The sequence below is a fragment of the Lissotriton vulgaris genome, chromosome 10 (assembly GCF_964263255.1).
Source record: "Lissotriton vulgaris chromosome 10, aLisVul1.2, whole genome shotgun sequence".
Lineage (NCBI taxonomy): Eukaryota > Metazoa > Chordata > Amphibia > Caudata > Salamandridae > Lissotriton > Lissotriton vulgaris.
In genome coordinates, this window is record NC_141698.1 from 835346070 (window position 1) to 835366199 (window position 20130).

Below are 20130 nucleotides of genomic sequence, written 5' to 3' on the forward strand. Positions count from 1 at the left end.
CTTACAGAGAGAGAAGTTAGATAAACATAAAAGCATGATATGCTGGCATAAACAGGACATTTTGGCATGGGTTTGTGTATTACTCAATTTGCTTTCCTGTTGTAAACGATTTAACCAATATGATAGCTTGGCCAAATATATATCCAGCCAACATTCAACTGCCAGCAGGATCTGTGATGAACGGAGTAACATTAAGGTACAAGTATACATACACATTAATTTCACAGGTTTCAATTCGTATAGCATCTTCTCTGAAAACAATCCGCCCAAGTTTTTCTCCCAAACATTTTGCTTTCTGGGACCTGTGAATTTTTTACTGTAGCCTGGGAGAGTTGAGAAGACCTGGGCCCAACACACGCTGTGGCCTGAGGATTTATTACTCACAATCAACCTTCATCATCACCAAAAAGAAACTGTGCCTCAAACAAAGTAACATGTCAAATCCAGTCCCATGGATCTCTAGGGGGCCTCTTGCCTCTAGTGAATTTACTTAATTAATTGCTATCACCTCTTCGATAAGTTTGACAGTAACCTGGTTTGGACCAAAACCCTTTTTAACCATATTAGGTCGCATTGCTCGCTTTTGGGTAGTATGATGTATATTGTGAACACCAAGTTAAATAACCTAAATGATTTTAATTGTTCGTTTGCCAGCATCATGTTTTTTTTTGTATCAGAACTGTGTAAAGCTTCTATGCATTTTGGTAGGCTGCTTTAAACTAGAAAAATGGGTAACATTCTGCTGGGTATTACCCTCTACCATACATACTTCCTTTTACCTAAAAAAAAAAGCAAGTTTAAAGAAAATAAAACTACATAGTCTTTCTCCACAATTTCAAAGCTTGAGAAACTTACAGCAAACATATCCATTAATTGTTGAGGGCTTGCTTGCATGTTTAACGTAGCTGGACCACTGTGCTAAAGCGTTCATGACTTATACAATACTTGATGCACAGAATATATAAATCATACTTTAATTTTGTAAACGTGGCTGCAGATATGTTATTATAACAAGTCTATGACCTATGTGATATAAGTTAACGCGATCCTGGAAAAATTGGGTAAGAGTCAATCAGGGTTACAACAATATCTAGATTAAAAAAATCTAAAATCTGACAATTTATTTCACAGTTGTAAATCTTTTTTCTTTAGCTGATTTGTGTCTGAACGCAACAAATGCAAACCGGTAAAAGAAAGCCTATATAATTCTTCAGATAACTAAAAGTTCTGCTGGAGGTGGATTTAGTGGAATCATTCCAAGGGTAAACCTCTTTGCTTGAAACTGCTTCAGCTCGTCAGCAGAGAGTTCATTCAGGGGAGTGAGGAGCCTGCTTACCAGGCTGCTTGATGTTGATACTTGAGTGTTACTTCCAGCACTGCTGGGAGGTTGTCCTTCTTGCCGCCCGAATAAAGAAGACCCAGATGTGATACCAGTTGATCCAGAGGTCCCAAAGGCGGAAGATGCTGGACTAACAGTGCCAAAGCCTGACGCTGGTATAGTAGTTGAACGCTCCCCAAACCCTGAATTAGCAGGGGCTCCAAAGCCCAAAGGGGCAGCATTTCCAAATCCAAAGGGCACTGATGTTGATGAAGTTAATAGGCTCCCAAAACCAGAGACAGGAGCACTCGGTGCAGAAGGAAACGCCAGATGACCCTGAACGGTGGCGGCATTTCCAAACGTAGAGATGCTTCCATCAGCTGGACTGGCAAAGTCTGACTGAGGCTTGAAGCTGAAATTAGTGGAACTAGTGGCATTATCTGTGGGAAAACCTACGGGATTGATAGAACACAAAGAATTCAAATGAACAAGGCCATCAACAATTCAAGGAAGAATCAAGTGTGTTACAAATTGACTGCAAAATTCATCCACATTACTTCGCCGACTTTACCAACAGGCTTATTCATAATCACCAAATGAAAAAAAAGACACAAATAAAACGATAGAGGGATATTAGGTCATGCAAGTAACAAAAGTTGAGCCAGAGTCCACACAGAAACCCTCACCTACCCACTCAAGGGAAATTAACTTATATTTAAATTAATTTACACTGGTTTCACTAATTTTTCAGGCTTTTAGAAACCAAAATAAGTCTAATTGTGTAATAAAGGAAGAAAGAACAGAATTATCTTGTGGCAGTACACATGATAAGATATTCCTTTGAAACACGACTGAATGCTGTATCAGCTTCCATGACAGCTTTTTACCTATCACAAAACCCAAAGCTTCAACAACCAACTACATTCTACATGGGTTTAAAAAGTAACTTGCGCCTACAAGCTGAAAATGTGGGTGTCTATCCCATAAAGTCATTCTCTCTAGCAATGGAGGAGAACTTTAGGACCATACACTGGCCAATACATCAAAGAACACGATCCATATCACACACACCTACAAGAGAGTATTAAATGACATCCTCTTTGATGGACTATATCAAATGAAGCAAAAAAAGAACGATATCAGCAAGAGGCAGAGAATTTGGCAATTAAATAACAAGTGCCAATCCTCTTTCTGGTGGATACTCTATCTATAGACTGGTTGCATAAAAATCAAAAGCAGTGCTCCTGCGTGCAAGTAGGTAGTGCTTTTTGGCTCTGCGTCAACATCATTCGGCTCCAGAAGTGGCAAATGGAGTCGCATATAAGCAGCACCTATAAACGCTGACTTCAGTTTCTTTCATAAACTCTCCCGCACCCTCCGAAGCAAAGCCTATTGGCGAAATGAACAAAAACAACAGATTTCAGATTCCTTGATTGGGATCTTTTTAGATGCAAGAGACCATATCACAGAACGGGGAGGTGGGAAGGGGTGAGTAATCTGTGGTTACATAGAGTATCCACAAGCGTTCTTCTGATGGATTCTTAGAACCACAGATTACTCACCTTGTGAATAGATGCCAATGAAGTTCCTCCGTAGGTTGTGGGTCTGGGGGAAAAAGTCCTGCAGAAACAAGCAGGCAAAATGCTCATCTTAATGGACTTAAGAAAGTAGTGCTTTGGGCGCGTGTGGTCGGGGGCGGCTGGCATGGCTACGCGGGCGGAGGGGGACGGGTGAGGCTTCAGGGGGTGTGTGGGTGCATGGGTGATTCGGGGGTGGGGGTGGAGGAGGTCCTGAGTCTCTGCTCATGCTCTCCTGTCTCAGACTACAGGAACAGGAAGCAGGCAGCCAGGCTCCCTCCCCTAAGCCAATCACAACGCTGATGGCTTAGGGGCACGGACACTGCGCTCAGCCAGGGGATGGCCATGTTCTACATGCAGGCTGTAATGCAGCATGCATGGAGAACAGAGAAAATGCGCATGACTGGTTTGGGCTGCCCGATAGGGCTGATCAAACAGTCACAGCGTACTTAGAAGTCGGCAAACCACTCCTACCTGTTTCTGCTCCGTGAGCAGAGCAGCCCTGCCCACCAGCAAAGCAGTAGGAAGCAGCATAAAATGATAACTAAGTTATTATCATTTTATGTTTCTAATTGCCACTGCTTAAAAGCAAATGGGGCGACGCTCTTCCACCACTGTGTGGTTTAATTCCCACATAACTGCCTGCCAGATATTGAGGACAGGAACTCCGCATAACACGCAGCAGTAGCAGCCTTGGCCCCGGTGTTCCTAGGCCTTCTGGAGGCTGCGTCCTAGCTAATGCATAGCAGACCTTAATAAAGAGGACTACCTATCAAGGAATGATCCATTTCTACACTACAGTGCGTTTCTTTGCCCCAGAGAGCCCCATGAATAGATGATCGTTGACCGTCTCTACGATTAATGTAAATATCAAATTCTCTCTTGGGGTCCAACCGATGTAGTCTTTCTTTTTCGAGGGATGAGGCGGAGCGAAGAAGTTCGGCAAGGAACTAGAATGCCTTGGTCCTGATCTTCATTACTTTTTGGGGCAGGAGAGGTAGCGGTCGGACAGAAGTCCTATGCTTCACACTAGATGGAATGGGTCTCCAAGAGCCTTCTTCGGAACTCCAGTGCGATAAACTACAAATATTGCTCGTTCTTGATGATGGCGAAGAAATTAAGCCAGGGTTCTCTTCATTATTGGAAGATGCCTTGTGCCACTTTCGGTTTGTGTAACTGGTATTCATGTTCTGCTAAGCGCCGCTGGCCGTTATCACCAGGTAAATCCACAGATAATTCAGACAGCTCCATGGGTGCAGAGACTCTAGGCACAAGACCCCACCCCTTCCTTTTTGATCCAGCACCACATGATGGTGTAGTCGCCGAGAAACTGCCAAGCAAATGACCCGCAGCTCCATTAAGCTGATGTGGAGGCTGATCTACTCCAGAGACCAGAGTCCTCTGATTGCTACATCTCAGATGACCTCCCCAACCAAGTAGAGATGCATCAGTCACCACTGTCGACTCTGGTTGGGACATGCAGAGGAGTCCGTTGCTGCTGCAACTGCAGTCGAGCAGCCACCACTGCAAGTCCTTCGCAGTCTCCTCAGACACATGGATGAAATGTAATAGGATGCAGGAGGTAAGTAGTCCACGAAGCCTCAGAGCCATCCTCGCTGAGACTCAGGACAGAGGCTGAAAATTCAGGATCCCAGAACAAATGTCCTGAACTCAGTAGTCAGGGGGAAAGGGTCGGATGTGCACTGTATCCAGGATAGCTCCAATGAAGGAGAGCCTATGTGAAGGAGTCAGGTGTGAATTCGGCAGGTTGTTTGAAAACCCCAATGGTGGCAAGAGTTTCGACGTTGTCAGGAGGTGAACCACCTTCAGCAGCCAGTCGTGTAGGTAAGGGGAAAACTGGTACCCCCAACCTCTGAAGATGTGCAGTGACCACAGCCATCAGCTTTGTGAACACCTGAGGGGGCACTGGTGAGGCAGAAAGGGAGCAAGACAAACTTAAAGCCGTCGTGGCTCAACTTGAGCCGCCGGTAGCATCTGTGGGCCAGCAAGATGCAATGTCAATATAAGCCAATCAATTAATTAGCTTTATTTCCAGACAAGAAGGTCATAAAAGCATTCATAACACAGCATATAAAAAGAGTAGAATAAAATCCAATAAAATTGGAAAGCAGTATGGAACGTACGAAAAACTTCAATTGTAAAAAAAAAATATGTGGGCGACTTAACTCTCTATGACATTTAATAATAGACACAGCAGGTTCATCTGGACGAAATTTAAAAGCCAAAGACTTTATACGTTAATGCACATGAAATAAAATAAGTCCAATACAACATGGCCAAAAAATGTTTACGTGCTAATATGATTTTGTAAAGTGCGCTTCGTGTTCATTCCCTGACTTATAGCCAACATCCATCCTAGGAACTTGGCTACAGAACAATCAATTGGGAGGCATCCTGCAGGTCCAACACCACAATCCAGTCTCCAGGATCCATGGCAGTGAGAACCCAAACTGGGGTGAGCATTTCGAGCTTGTATTGTGTAGGACGGTGTGGAGAGGGCTAAGAACTAGGATAGGATTGAGGCCTTCTGCGGAACAAGGAACTAGTGAGAAAAGCATCCAGTGCCTACTTCATAGTCCAGTACCCTTCTCTATGGCTCCTTAGGTCTCTGAGAAGTGGTCTGATGTAGGTGGCAGATGTGGTGGGTCGAAAAGGAATTGCAGGGTGTAACCCATTTGAAAAATCTGCAGGGCCCATTTGTTGGCTGTATTGTGTTGTCACCACTGCAGGAAGTGGTTGATTCGGCCTCCTACAGGTTGGCTGTGTGCCACTAAAGGAGCATTAAAGGACTTGGATGTTATGGTCGGAGTGGTGAAGTTTGAGATGAGCACTGCCCCTGTAGGCCAGGAAATTGTCTGTTGGGCTCATGGCCCGACCTTAAAAAGCTAGGAGGGTTTCTGTGTGGGTAGTGGAGCCTGACGTCATTAGTACACCAAGCCCCTTGCATTCCCCCAAAAAGGGCAAAATTGTTGAATTGCCTGACTGGCGCTGAAAGGGTAAAGAGAGCATTGTGGCATGTCTTTAAACGTCCTAGAGCCAACCCTATCTTCTCGCCAAACACAAGGGGACCGACAAAATGTAGGTCAGTCTTCAAGGATGCCTTAAAGTCTCTGGAGAAGACAGGGGGCCTCATCCAGGAGTGGTGTCCAAGCACAATGCAGGTTCCCATAGACTCCACTCAGATAATCTGTGATGTCCAAACCCGAGTAGATGACAAATTTGGTCACAACCTGACCACGCTGAATGGTTTGGAATAAGGAAGCCCATATGTCTTCCGAGACCGCAATTAAGGTCTATTTATAGCGATCTAGTAAACAGCTTGCGTTAACCTACCTGAAGGCAAGACTGGCTGAAGAGAACATACGTTTGTCAATTGTTTCCACCTGTTTCGACTCCCTGTCAGAAGGAGTGGTTGGGAAGGAGTTAATGTTCACTCTTCTAGTGAATGCCTGTACCACCAGATTTTCAGGGGTTGGATGCTGTTCTAAGAAGTCTGGGGCTCTGGAATCAGGTCTATGGCATTGGGTGACCTGTCAGTTGACTGGGTGCACCAGAAGGAGTAGTTTCTGTCCTGTAACTCCAGTTCTGTAGTAGGGGTATCTCTGTTATAGTCATAATCTAGTGAATAGTCCCGTCCATGTGCGTGGACCCCGGAGCAATCAAAAATAATCTCTTAAGGTGTCGAAAAATGCAGCACTGCAGACACTTAAGAGAGAATTAAAGACAGATAATGCAGCCTATATAAACAGGCTACACTGTCCAGTACTTCAACTTGAAATTCCACCAAAAATCCACAAACAGCAAAGTCTGTCCAGATTTCCCTTGCTTCAGCAGCAAAAACCCTCTGGAATGAGAGAGAGGAAGACATGGACAGACAAGCCCCGTAGGCTGCTATTATGTGGCTCAAAACAGGATACTGCGCCTTTAAGAGAACTTTCCAGAACTTCACAGTATCCCAGAATGCACTGCAGGTCCCTTTTACTTTCAGTTCTTTCTGAAGGCGTAACACGCCAGACCTGTAGCATTCCTTACATGAATATCTCTCTCCACCGGGGAGGAGGGCGGGCGCTTAAGACTATAACAGATACCCCTAATTCCATAACTGGAGTTACAGGACAGAAACTACTCCTTCTGTAGTAGGGGATCTCTGTGTATAGTCATAATCTAGTGACTAGAATGGCAAGCCCATCCCCACACCAAAGTGGCGGTGGAGAAACGAGAAATAACACCACTATTGTGCGAACAGATTTCGCAGCGAAGCCTGCCCAACCTGAGCGTCTGCCCTGGCATCAGTGTCCAGGCAGTAATGCTTGGCAAAGGTATGGACCGACTTCCAAGTGGCGGCCTTGCAGATTTCTGCAATTGGAACATTACGGAGCAAAGCCGTCGTGGCAGCTTTGCCCCTGGTGGAATGAGCCTTAGGTTTACCCCCTAAGGTCTAATTAGCCTTTTGGTAACACAGTTGTATGCAGGACACAATCCACCTAGAAATGGACTGCTTAGAGGTAGCAAGACTCGTCCTGACTGATCCATAATTGATGAACAATTGGTCTGACCTACGAATATCTTTGGTTTTATCCAGATACAATTTCAACACCCACCTAACATCCAGGGAATGTAAAGACCTTTCCGCTGGAGATGAAGGATTCTTCAAGCCTTCCAAAAAATCTTTGCTCACAGGGATCTGGAAGAATGAAGTCTGTGAAGAGCATTTCCTGTAGGCAGTCAATGCAGCAAGATGAACCTTAATGGAATAAACATTAAGGCCAGACCGCGCCAAATGTAGAAGGTAAGGAAGGATGACGTCCTCCTTGCACATCGTAGGGTCATAGTTCTTGGACTTGCACCAGATACAAAACCTCTTCCACTTGTAAGCATGGGAAGTCCGAGTGGAAGGTCGCTTAGCCTCCTTCAGTGTGTCCATGCCATCTCCGGGAAGATTCAAATGGCCATATTGCACTATCTCAGGAGCCATGCCGCCAAACTCAAAGACGAGAGGTTGGGGTGCAACATCTGCCCCCCCCCCGAACTTCGTGAGAAGGTCCGGCCTGCACGGCAGCCGTATGTGAGGAAGGAGAGACTGGTGAAGCAGGTCCGTGAACCACCACTGTCTGGGCCATTCCGGGGCGATCAGTAACATCTGCGCCCAGGACCGGGACAGCTTGATGAGCACCGCTGGAATCAGGGGAATGGGTGGAAAAGCGTACAGAAAGCTGTTCGACCAGTTGATCCATAGCGCATCCCCCAGCGTCCCTTGCTGGTAGTACCTGGAGGCGAAGTCTCGGCATTTGCTATTTTCGGCGGTGGCGAACAGATCTATGTCTGGAGTCCCCCACCTTGCGAAGACTTCTCCTAGTACTTCGTCGTTTATGACCCATTCGTGGTTTTCCTGAATTAGTCTGCTCAGTGCGTCCGCCTGAACATTCTGCACACCTGGCAGATGGGTAGCCGTTGTCAGTCCTCTGGCCAGAAGCCAGTGCCAGATCGCCTGCGCCTCCTGCGACAGAGTGCGTGATCTCGAGCCCCCCTGCTTGTTGAGGTAATACATTGTGGTCGTATTGTCCGTCTGTACAAGCAGAGAGCTGGTCTGAAAGGACGGATGAAAGGTCTTCAGTGCCAAGTGAACAGCTCTGAGTTCCAGGAAATTGATGTGATACGTGGACTCCATCGGGGACCACGTTCCATGAATTTGTAAGTCTCCGGAGTGCGCCCCTCAACCGTGGAGAGAAGCTCCATCACAATAGTCTGAGTGGAATGTCCTTGTGGAAGGGGACCCCTCTGAGGAGATTCCTCGCTGAACACCACCACAGAGACTGAAGAGCATGCAGAGACAGTCGTATCTTGTCGTCCCAAGACCCTCTCTTCTGATCCCACTGATCCTCCAAGCACTCCTGCAACGGTCTCATGTGTAGCCGTGCACTGTTGTAGATGGAGTGGTCATAAGAGCCTGAGCCTTCTGAAGGAGTGATAACCGTTGCTCCTCCGAAGGAGACACGCTTGCTGACAGCGTATTGATGGTGGCTCTCAAGTACTGAATGCACTGGACCGGAGTCGGGACAGACTTGGACATGTTGAAGTGCAACCCCAGCTTGTTCAAAAGAACGCACATCTTCTGGAAGTGTGCCTGAGCTTTCGAGAAGGAGGAGGCCTTGATCAACCAATCTTCCAGGTACTGGTAGACAAACACCTTGTTCTTCCTTAGGTGTGCTGCTTCCACTGCCATGCACTTCGAGAATGTTCTGGGCGCAGACTTCAGCCTGAATGGCAGTAATGTGTATTGATAATGATTGGTGCCGACTTGAAATTGCAGGAACCTCCTGTGTTTGTGTGCAATGGGCACATGGAAGTACGCATCCTGTAGGTCTATTGCACATAGCCAGTCTCCCTGTTGTAACTGAGGATAAATCTGATGCAACAACAGCATGCAAAACTTTTCTCTGCGAATCCACTTGTTTGCCTGTCGCAAGTCCAGAATGGGCCTGAACTCGTTCTTGTTCTTCTTGCGAATCAGGAAGAACCGGGAGTACAGACCTCTTCCTCTTTGAGACAGAGGTACGTCTTCTATCCCCCTTTTCCTTAACAGGATATCGGCCTTCCCCTGGAGCTCGAGCAGTTGGAACCGCGAGCTGACCGGAGGAATTGATGGAGGCGGGCTGGTGAACCGAAGACTATCCATTGCAAACAATATTCAGCACCCACTTGTCCTGAGTAATTTTTCTCCACTCTGCCAGAAAAAAATGGAACCCTTCCCCCCCACCGGAGCGGGTAACCGATGTAGGGGAAGTAACCGCTCAGGGTTGAGACCCGGCCGGGCCCTTGTTCGCTGTAGAGGACTGCTGTCCCCCTCTACCCTTCTGGCGCTTCTGGAAGGGTCTCCGGAACTGCTGCTGTTGTTGCTGCTGCTGTCCCGAAGACTGACCTAGTCCGCTTCCCTGTGCACCGAAACCGTCTCTGGAACGGGCGGTAGGCCTTCTTTTCTTTGGGCTTCTCCAAGCCCACAGCAGTCAGGGTCTCTGCTTCCGCCTTCATGCAGGCCGTCTCATCATCAGCATGCTTTCCGAACAGTGTTTTCCCGGAAAAAGGCAGATTGGCCACCCGCTGCTGGGCCTCCGGCTTGAGTGATGTGAGCCTGAGCCAAGCATGGCGCCTCTGGTTGATCCCATGACAGTATCTATGGGCAGCCAAAAGAGACATCCGCAGCCGCGCTGATGACCTGGTTTGACACCAGCATCCCCTCTGTGAGGATCTCTTGGAAGTCCTCCCTCTTGTCTCGTGGCAGAAGTTCCGTGAACTGTTGCAGGGAGTCCCACAGGGCACGGTCATACCGCCCTAGCAACGCCGCATCGCTGGACGTCTTCATGGCCGTGGATGCAGTCCCACAAGCCTTCCTTCCAGCCGAGTCGATCCATCGACTCTCCTTGTCAGGCGGCACTGTTGAGGACGGGGAAATAAAATGTAACTTCCTGGACGCCATCACTATAACAGAGTCAGGCACCGGATCTATCCGCAGAAAAGCCGGGTCCGAATCCGGGGCCCTGTACTTCTTCAGAAGTTGTGAGGGAGCGGCCTTCACCACCGCTGGCTTGAGAACAGCTCTTCAGCAGGCTCTATCAAACGAGGCACTAGTGGCAGTAGAGGGCGAGACAAATGCTTCTTGTGAAGCGTTTCAAATATCACGGACGTCGTGGGTGTTGGAGCAGTCACTGTGATTCCCAATTTTGCAGCCCCCCTCAGGAGAACATCCTGGAACGTACTGATGTCGTCCACCGGAGACACCCTTGTCCCTGGGGATTCCGACAAGGTCGGTGAATAGGTCCTGGTGGAGTCTGTGCTGGACCTAGATCCCCCGCCTCCTATGGCGACGTCTTGACCTGGTGGAGGATCTACGTAGACTCCTCGATCTCCCTCTCCGTCGGGAGCGTGATCGCGACTTCCTTGGCCTCGGTCGACCCGCTGGTTCTTTGGTTTGGCCGGGGCCTTCGGCTTAGGGGTCCCCTTGGGAGGGGTCGGAAGTCTGGGCAGTGAGACCGACCTCGAAGGGACCGGAGGTGGCTTTTCTGGCAACTGTGGTTGAGGTACAGGTTGCGGAAGTGGCGGTAAAGGAGGAGGAGTAGGGGCCCTCGGAGGGAGACTCCTCGGCAATGGAGGCGGGGGTGTACCCGGCCTCTGTGACGAGGTATACACCTCGGAGTACAACGAGCCCGGTGATCCGCCGTCTTTTCCAGCCTGGGACGTTGGCGAACCTCCCATGGCGTCAGACCTCCTTCCACGCCTCTTCGGCATTGAAGAATGGCGACCGGACGGCAAGCGTCGGTCCCTCGACGTCGAGCGTCTTTTCCTCGCGTCGACCGTCTCTCCCTCGACGACGACCACGTCCGCCTCGACGAAGACCTCTTGCGCCTGGACGGTGACCTTCAGCGCCTCGACGGTGACCTTCTGCGCCTCGAAGGCGATCTGCGCCGCAACGGCGATCTGCGCCTCAACGGCGATCTGCGCCTCAACGGCGATCTGCGCCTCAACGGCGATCCACTCTACGACGACGAGCCTTTCGACGTCGATCACTCGATGACTACTTCGACGAGGACGATGACGAAATCATCACAGGAGACTTTGACGGCGGCATGTTCAGTTCCTTCGACGTAGAGCGTCGACGTCACTTCGCCCCAGACGACGGGGAACAGACTGTAGTCATCCCTCTCGACGCCGTAGTCGGTGCAATCGACCCAGACGGAGAATGGGGACGCTTGCTGGTCTTCCTGCCCCTGGGGAGCCCCCCAGAGGCCTCAGCACGGGCAGAGGAAGCCCCTCCAGACCCACCTTGCGCCTTCAGCCTTCTTTCCTCAAGGCCCTGAAGCCTGATCTTCTTTCTGTCCTTCAGGGTCCTGCCAGAGAAGCCCTGACAAATCACACACTCCTCTGGGACATGGGAAGAGGGAAGGCAGAGAATACACACCTCATGGGTATCTGATTTGGCCTTCTTCCTGGAGCACTCCGGACATTTGTCAAATAATGCAGGCATATTTGACATCAAAAGGGTGCAAAAACCAAGAAAAGCACTAAAGTACTTTAGAAAGCACTCACTTGAAACAAAAGTGAAAAAATCACCAATAAACCCTTGAAAAGGGAGAGCTCAATGCTCCAGGGTCCTGCTTCCTGGAGCCAGAAAAAAGAACTGAAAGTAAAAGGGACTGCAGTGCATTCTGGGATACTGTGAAATTCTGGAAAGTTCTCTTAAAGGCACAGTATCCTGTTTTGAGCCACATAATGGCAGCCTATGGGGCTTGTCTGTCCATGTCTTCCTCTCTATCATCCCAGAGGGTTTTTGCTGCTGAAGCAAGGGAAATCTGGACAGACTTTGCTGTTTGTGGATTTTTGGTGGAATTTCTAGTTGAAGTACTGGACAGTGTAGCCTGTTTGTGTAGCCTGTTTATATAGGCTGCATTATCCGTCTTTAATTCTCTCTTAAGTGTCTGTGCAGTGCTGCATTTTTCAACACTTTAAGAGATTATTTTTGATTACTCCGGGGTCCACGCACATGGGCGGGACTATTCACTAGATTAGGACTATACACAGAGATCCCCTACTACAGAACATGGTTTATCCTAAATACCCAGCAGTGTATCAGTGAGGGCTTAATTGAAGAGCATAAGAGGATTGGTTGGTGCCTGGCACGGCTATGATCACTGTTAATATATTTGTCTTCAGCTAATGGTAAGATGGAGTTTAAGGATCGTAACAGTCCTCCTGGTCACTGTAGCCAAAGAAGTACTTTCCTCTGTTGCTGGGCTTGGGTCGGTATGTGGAGGCATGGGGGCAGGAGGACCACTAGGAAGCCGACCTGGTATTGGGTGAGATGTCCATGCGACTGGCTTTCTGAAGGTCTATGTACCAATTATCAAAGTTAGGCAGACTCTTCCCCATTCCCACCACGGATGTCTCAAAAAGGCTGGCTCTGGTCAGAGTCCGAGCAAAGATGTGTGCAGCTGCACGTCAGTTAAATTGTGTACGAGTGAGATGGATTTAGTAGCGGCTGAGCACATCAAGATATTGAATTGGCCTAAGTCGAGACGACACCAGCTCGGAGTCAAACACCATGATGGGTTACAGGTCTTCCTCCGGCGGCGACGGTGTCTGTGCCTCCACCAACGCTGGCAGGACTGGCACAGATTTCAGTGCTAGTCCCTATGCCGGTATGGAATCCAAAGCAGTTTTGAAGCAGCCTAGATGGCAAAGAGGGCCAACACACTGGCAGTAACCTAACTGGAAAGTGTGCCAAAGAGGTGTAACAATGCTTCTTGAAAAGTCATGGCTTGCTGCGATGTCGCTGATGGACCGAGGAACTTGGGGTGCATCAGAACCCGGATCCTACTCCTTGGGGTAATGGGATTGAGACCTGGAGGCACGGAGACAACCTAGTGAATTCTCTGGAGAAGTCGCGTGGTGGGAAGGGGGCAGATCCCCATTTGTTCTTCTTATGTTTCTCCTTCGACTTATCCAAAGATTTTGCCTGCAAGGAAGAACTGCCTCGGGGAAAGTCTTTGGAAGTGGCTCCTCGCCTTCGAACTGTAGTTGGACCAGCACAGAATCTACTGGTGTTCCACCACATAAAGCTTCACCTCACATTCACGGATGGTTTTAGGGTTTATCAGGGTGCAGTTGTTGCATGACTATGAGTCGTGTGATGAACCCAATCACCAGAGGCACACCACATCGGGATCTGTCATAGAAATCTGCGTGCAACAGTTATTACAAGGCTGTAACCCTGTTGTCTTCGAGGTTGCCATCCCTTGCACACTGGAAACGTTTTGGAAGAAAATCTCTTCACAGTGAAGAAAGGAAGCAGTGGAGCTCCGAATTTGCACATGAAGGCACTTTGGAAAGGAATCGACGTCAGCATGCCCAGGTGACACATAGGTGGCTCTGTTCTCCTTTTCGAGCAGAACGGTGTCAATGTGGAGTCGCGCAGTGCCACCTACTGATGAGGAGGAACACTGCTTTTGAGCTTTCCGTATCCAGTTTGGGGTCAGTGTAAATTTACAAGGAGAGGAATCTGGGGTTAGAGGTATCCCTCCGAGTCACTTCTTATCATGAATCAATGTGTGCAGATGTTCAGCACGGTAAAATTACAGAAGATTTCTAATTCATTATTTGCAGATCTATTTAGCTCAGGAGTTCATTTCAATTAATGAATTAATACAATTGCAGAGCAACTGAATAATTCATAAAGACATACTAGGGGGACTAACTATTAATTTGAGGTCACGTCTACCTTTCAGACACCCTTGGACATCACTCTACACAAACCTGGTATCAAGTGAAATTAGATCAAGGCAGTGTTAAGGGCAATCATATTCAACCGAGGCAACCACACACATCTTTTCCCTGTGTGGTTACAGCACATACTGAATTCAATACAGAAACAGACAATACAGAAACAGACACCATCATGTCCCGATCTTTGTGTTCCATCAACAATACTTTAGTTCTTTGTCATAGGTGGATTTCTCAGAACATTGATGCTGTCTAAATTGAGTATTATCCCTGTATTTTGGTGCATTTAACTAGCAGATTCTAGTTTTACCAAGCTTGCGGATTTACCATTTATGGATTTGTAAAACTGAAGATAATAGCTTGTCTGCGTAAGACTGAGGCTCATAGTAGCTCATAAGACAAAAAAGAACAACGCCGTCTTTCCAAGCATCTCTTTGCAACCATTTCAGTGAAATGTCAGCCATATTATCTTACCCCAAAAAAGTTGGTGCAGAATTGATCAAACTTTGCACATGCATTTTCTAGAATTTCTACACACAGATTGCTCAGCATATACAGGACTTTCAGCACTAATTTATTTATCAGACAATAAACCTAAGACCCAACTTAAAAGCAGACCATTTGTTTAGGTCTTGCTATTTCCAAAGGATCTAGATTCAACTTCTAATGTTCCATTAAGCCTAACAGCCTCTGCCCATGCAGCCAAGTAACTCTCATAGGCATGTTTGTACAGGCAAGATGATGCAGGTAAATAGTGGAGGTTTTCCACTTAATTATATGGTCAAAGAACAAACTAAATTGAGGTATTGTAAGGGATTTCACAAGAAAAGTCATCTCGCAGAGGCCATCAGCAGTACCGCATCAGGTAATTATTGGAGTCTCATTCATTTTGTAAAAATGGAGGTACTAGCAAATGATGGGTTCCTTCTTAGTGCCTCCAATGGTACATCTACGGTCAAGTTAAATAGTGTTATGTATCAAATTCCATCCTTGAGTAGAGTAGTACTTGAAAACATACTTTCAGAGAACCCATGAAACACAAAATCTTCAACGGTATGCAAAAGTATCCAACCAGACAGCTTGAGAAAACAAAATGGATCAAGGGGACGAAGAACTAGGAGCAGATATCAGGTTTTATATTTTTCTGTTGGTTGGATCAAAGTTCCAAGAGACAAATGGTAACCAAGAATGTGAAATTTCAGTAAGGTGCCACTTTTAGTCTTCCAATTAGCACATAACCATTTTAGCAACACAGGAGACTAAATCTGTTCATTTGATACACATTTTTGAATTTTGCCCATAGCTAGATGAGGGCAGCAAGTAATTGCCAGGCCAAACCACAAAACAGGGCCCGCATCTAGACAATTAGGTGCACATAATTAAACAGGATTTCTGAGCCTCATGGTGAAAGAACTAAAGAACCCTCTATCTTCACCTTGTATATCAAATTCATGATTGTACAGATGACTATGTGTACAATAGGGTAACAAGACTCGCCCCAATACAGTCAACTTACTTGTTGATCCAAAGCTTGGTGCTGGTAGCCCACCAAATCCAGAGGGGGCCTTTGAATCAGCAACTGGTTTATTTAACTCTAAGATCTAAAAAGAAATATTTAAAGAAAGAAATATACAAGGTCATTTCAATGTAACCAAATGATTTTACTTGACATCCAGAGATCTACCATTTGCACTAAAGAAATGTGATTAATTAGAAGAAACCTTTAAATGATGTCCTGCCTAATAAATATAAAATCCAAGAATGAACATGAAACTGTTAAGCATTTGTTGCTTTCGGCATTCACTTCTTTTACTAGATTGTTAGTTCCAGTCATGCATTATGTCTGCCTAAATTAATATTGGATCCTTGGAGTATCTTTGCTTTCTCAGCTTTATAATGGTCAGAAAAAAATAGCCAACTATCTTCTTGTGACAGAGCAAAAGCAACCTAACAATGTGTATAGACTTCTCTTGTTCAACATTAAAAATGATTTCATATAGTGGAAACTACTTTTTACTTAAAACTTTTATTGAGTGTATGTGCACAATTAGGACGCCAAGAAAGTTGATCAAGCCGGTCTAGATTGCCCAGCTAAAGGGCAACTCTCCAAGAAGTCATTGTGACACCCTGCACATAATAATATCATCAAGAAGTAACACTGTCTCCTTGAGAGGTCACAGCTCAGAGGAAAATCCCACAAAGAAGAAACAAAACACCTTCTGTGATCTTAGTAAATCTTAAATAAAGACAGTCCGGGTGAAAATAGCAAGGCATCAGTAAAGAGAAGAGCCAAACAGAACAAACACAGCCAAGAATTTATCTAAGAAGAAAATCATCCAACTTGCCAGAGGATGAAATAATCCGGGACTAAAATGCATAGCAAATGGGCATGGAGTATGGCAAAAAATTAGGGAAGGAAATGCGTTAAAACGCATCATCATGCCCTAAAAAAACCTCCTTTAAATATACTTGTAACAGGAACCAACATAACAGAAAATGCTTTGCAATACCTTGGATTGGAGTAATTCACTAACTTACAGTAGACCGACTACTATTTTGGGAGCCATGAAAATTCCTTGCATTCATTCAATGCCAAAAAGAAGGACACCTCGTACCTGTAGAAAACTGACAGGCAACGCAAGCAAGGAATCGGTAGAGCGGCTCCACAGGGGTGAGACCTCTATATATAATTGGACATGGCGTTCTGCTACATGCTGATTGATAGTGTATAACACTTCCTCCTTTTCAGAATCAACACAACCTCAGGCTAGTTATTGGTGCTGTATTTCTCACAAACAAGTTACTTTTCAAAGTAAACTGAAAGGTGATTTATGCTGATCATCTCTTGGGCTGACCTGTAGAACTGATCAGAACTAGGTATAAATACAGTGCAGCAGAGTTGTGTTCTGGTCTGTGCGAGAGATGGCAGCATTGCTGGTTGGTTCCCACACCCAGCACCCTATATTACCATTGGAGAACACATTTTTTAAGGTCAGTGATCTTGCAGAGGAAGATATCAGCATGCAGTAGAATGGTGGGACCTAGCAGAGCCAGTAAGCAAAGAACCTTCAGGACTAGAAGACAAGTTCTGTTCTGAAGCATCTGAATCATTTACTCAATGGGTCATATCTGGGGAGGTGAGAAATTTGGCAGAGATGTGGTGTCAAATATGATTGTGTCGTTCCTACTGATCTGTAGGACCTGCGCATTTGTTTGGACAACATAAACTGTGGGTGATATGCCTAGACTGATTCCAGGCACCCCTGCAGGATATGTTGGCCTATGAACCATCTAGGTCACAGTGCCACCTGCTGTTAAGTGCGGTTTGATAAGATCAATGGAGACAACCCTTTTGTCTCTGTGACTGGCAAGGGGCGGAAGTAGTACAGTTCTAGTACCTTCGACAGCCAGGACAGGCCCAGGACCAGGCCCAAATAATTTCTGGCCCTCAATTTTCTCTCTGACTAGGTCCCCAATCTTCGGGACCCAGCTTGGTCTTTCCGGTACAACCTTCACTTCTGCTGTGGCGGAGCGTTTTACTTGGACGTTGCTTTGTGCACCCCGGAAATAATTAAGTTTCTGTAAAACAGCCACGGAACGAAACGGTGTTTCTGCTGCCACTGGGCTGACAATATAGAGGTCTGGTGCCCACATTGTCACTGTTTTTCCTCCCAACGACTGAATTTCCCACAGGATGGTAGGGGGGAGGAGTGCAGCAAGCCCACACCCAAACTTCCCATGGCTTCTTTGTAAGTCCGAGAGCTAAACGCCGGACCCTAGTTGGAATGTAGTGAGCCAACTGTGTATGACCCGATGAAGTTTCGCAAATCCTTCATAACAGTTTGAGCGTCAGCCAAGCGCTGTGGCCAAACCCACAGGAATCTGGACCAGGAATCCACTGCCACCAAGATGTACTTATACTCTAATGGGGCTTACAAAGGGCCGCAGTGATCCAAATAAACAACCGCTAGACGTTTGTCTGAAATCAATAGAGGTGTCTGTAGAGGACGTGGTATGGTGGAACCCCGCATCTGCTGCCAGGTGTCACATTTGAGGCCAAAGTCCTTGGTTTGTTTGCAAGATTAGGCCACCAATAACAATGCTTCTCTAATGAAACAGTAGCAATTACCCCTGTGAGTGCTGACCCCAGGCCCTCATGTGCAGCCAGTGTGAAACCCAATCTGCGATATGTGTTTGGTATTACTCTATCCCCTACTTATGGAATCTGAGCACATGGAATGTTTTGTGCACCTAACTTGTAGGAGTACTTTGAGTGGAAATCCTTTTGGCAGGTGGGTGGCGTTGAAAGCAGCATTGACAGCCACCACGATGTCTCAGTCTATTTTAATACTTGAACAAGTGATTGCAGAAACTGCAGCAGTGTGGACTGTTGCCTTAGTGGCCTGATTGGCCATTAAATTCCCTTCAACATGAACGTCAACACATTGATGACATATTATTCTTTCAGTTATGCCATTGGCTCCCAAAGCCGCTTGTGCTTGATTGTGTAACGCTTGGAATTTCAAAATCCATTTTGGCCCCAATAGTGAAGATATTCATTATAGGACTGGACACAGTAATATGATTCAGACTATAAGTGGGGAATCCAGGATCCGTACTTTGCAGTGTCATAATTAAAGCTTTGAGTACTGCCAGCTGCGCTGTACAGTCCCCTAAGGACTAAATATGTTTTTTCAGGACGAAAGATTCTGTAACATGCCACAGAATATTCGTGTTGTCTCTCTAACGCAGGCTGAGCAGATCTATTGGTATAAATGATGTATTCATATCGATCTAGAGGCATTATTTCGTTCGGCAGAGGATCATCTTGTTCATACTGAAAGAATGCTTGTGTTTCTAGTGTAGAATCTACATCTGTTGCAGAGAGAGAGTTAGCCAATTGAATCCAATAAGGATGTAATGCTTTGACCTTTGGAATGCTTGCTTTTGTAATGGCTTCTAAGGTCCGCATTGGGTAACAACAATTATTGGCTTACCCTGAGCCAGTGCTCTCTCGCTCACTACAGCAGTCTGTATCGCAGTGTGAATTTTCTCAGTAGGTGCAAAACTCATTGGAGCGTTGGTGTATAAATGTGATTTGTAAGTAATGGGTACTATATCACCTTAATTGAAAGTGATATAGGTGTACCTGGTGTCAGGAAACACATGATTGCCTCAGTCCTGCATCCACAGTTGCACACTTCTCAGAAAAGAAATCGTGTGATTATCAAACCTAGTTTAGTGAATCTTTGGTATGACATTCTATAGACAACCACCCATTACAAAATGGCAGCTGCATTTGCAGTAATTATTCGCCTCTTAGAAAATGCCCGTACAGTCTAGTTGTCAAAGGAAGTGCGCGCGATTCTAGCTGAGCACTTCAACTGAGTTCTATCACCGTTAGCATCTAGAAACTGTTTCTCCGTGTTTAGTGAAGAACGGGAGTAACGGTTTACACTCATAGCGTTTCAGAAGTGGAGGGGTTTATTGGCCGCTCTTCATAGGTTAAAAAACCTAAATTCTGAGTTTCGAGAGGTTTCGAGGAGAATCGTTTTGAGAGGATTCTCACATTGTCACTCGATTACAGCTTCAGCGAACTAAAAGCTTTTATCGAGTGATACCTCAGAGTGGTTAGCGCCAGCTTACAGCTTCAGCAGACTAAGGGCCGTCTTCGAGGGAATTCTCAGATTTGGTGCGCTAGCCTGCAGACTTTCTTAAGACCGGAGTACCATGGCAACGAACTTGGAATCTGCGACTACACCCAAGTAAGACTTTTCCAGAAACGACAACCATCTTTCATGCCAGTATAAGCGTTGCAATTCTGTAATTGCAATTTCCCTCTTAGCACTTTACCTGTTCCTTTCTTTCCCTTATACTCCTTCCCTGTCCCTTTTTGCGCACATCTGTGAGAGGATTTAAAGCTGGCAAGAGACTAACTCATCG

The 20130-nt window shown here is 46.4% G+C and overlaps 1 protein-coding gene across 1 annotated transcript in view; it reads right to left on the minus strand.

The window, feature by feature from the left end:
• Positions 1 to 953: 953 nt before the first annotated feature.
• NUP42 (nucleoporin 42) overlaps positions 954 to 20130 on the minus strand; it is a 298102-nt gene continuing 278925 nt past the window's right edge. Inside the window, exons 6-7 of the mRNA XM_086941764.1 lie at positions 15704 to 15788; positions 954 to 1770 (exon numbers count right to left, since the gene is read on the minus strand). Of these exons, the coding sequence (XP_086797890.1) occupies positions 1211 to 1770; positions 15704 to 15788 (645 nt within the window). The 3' untranslated portion in view covers positions 954 to 1210. The remainder of the gene's footprint in view (positions 1771 to 15703; positions 15789 to 20130) is intronic.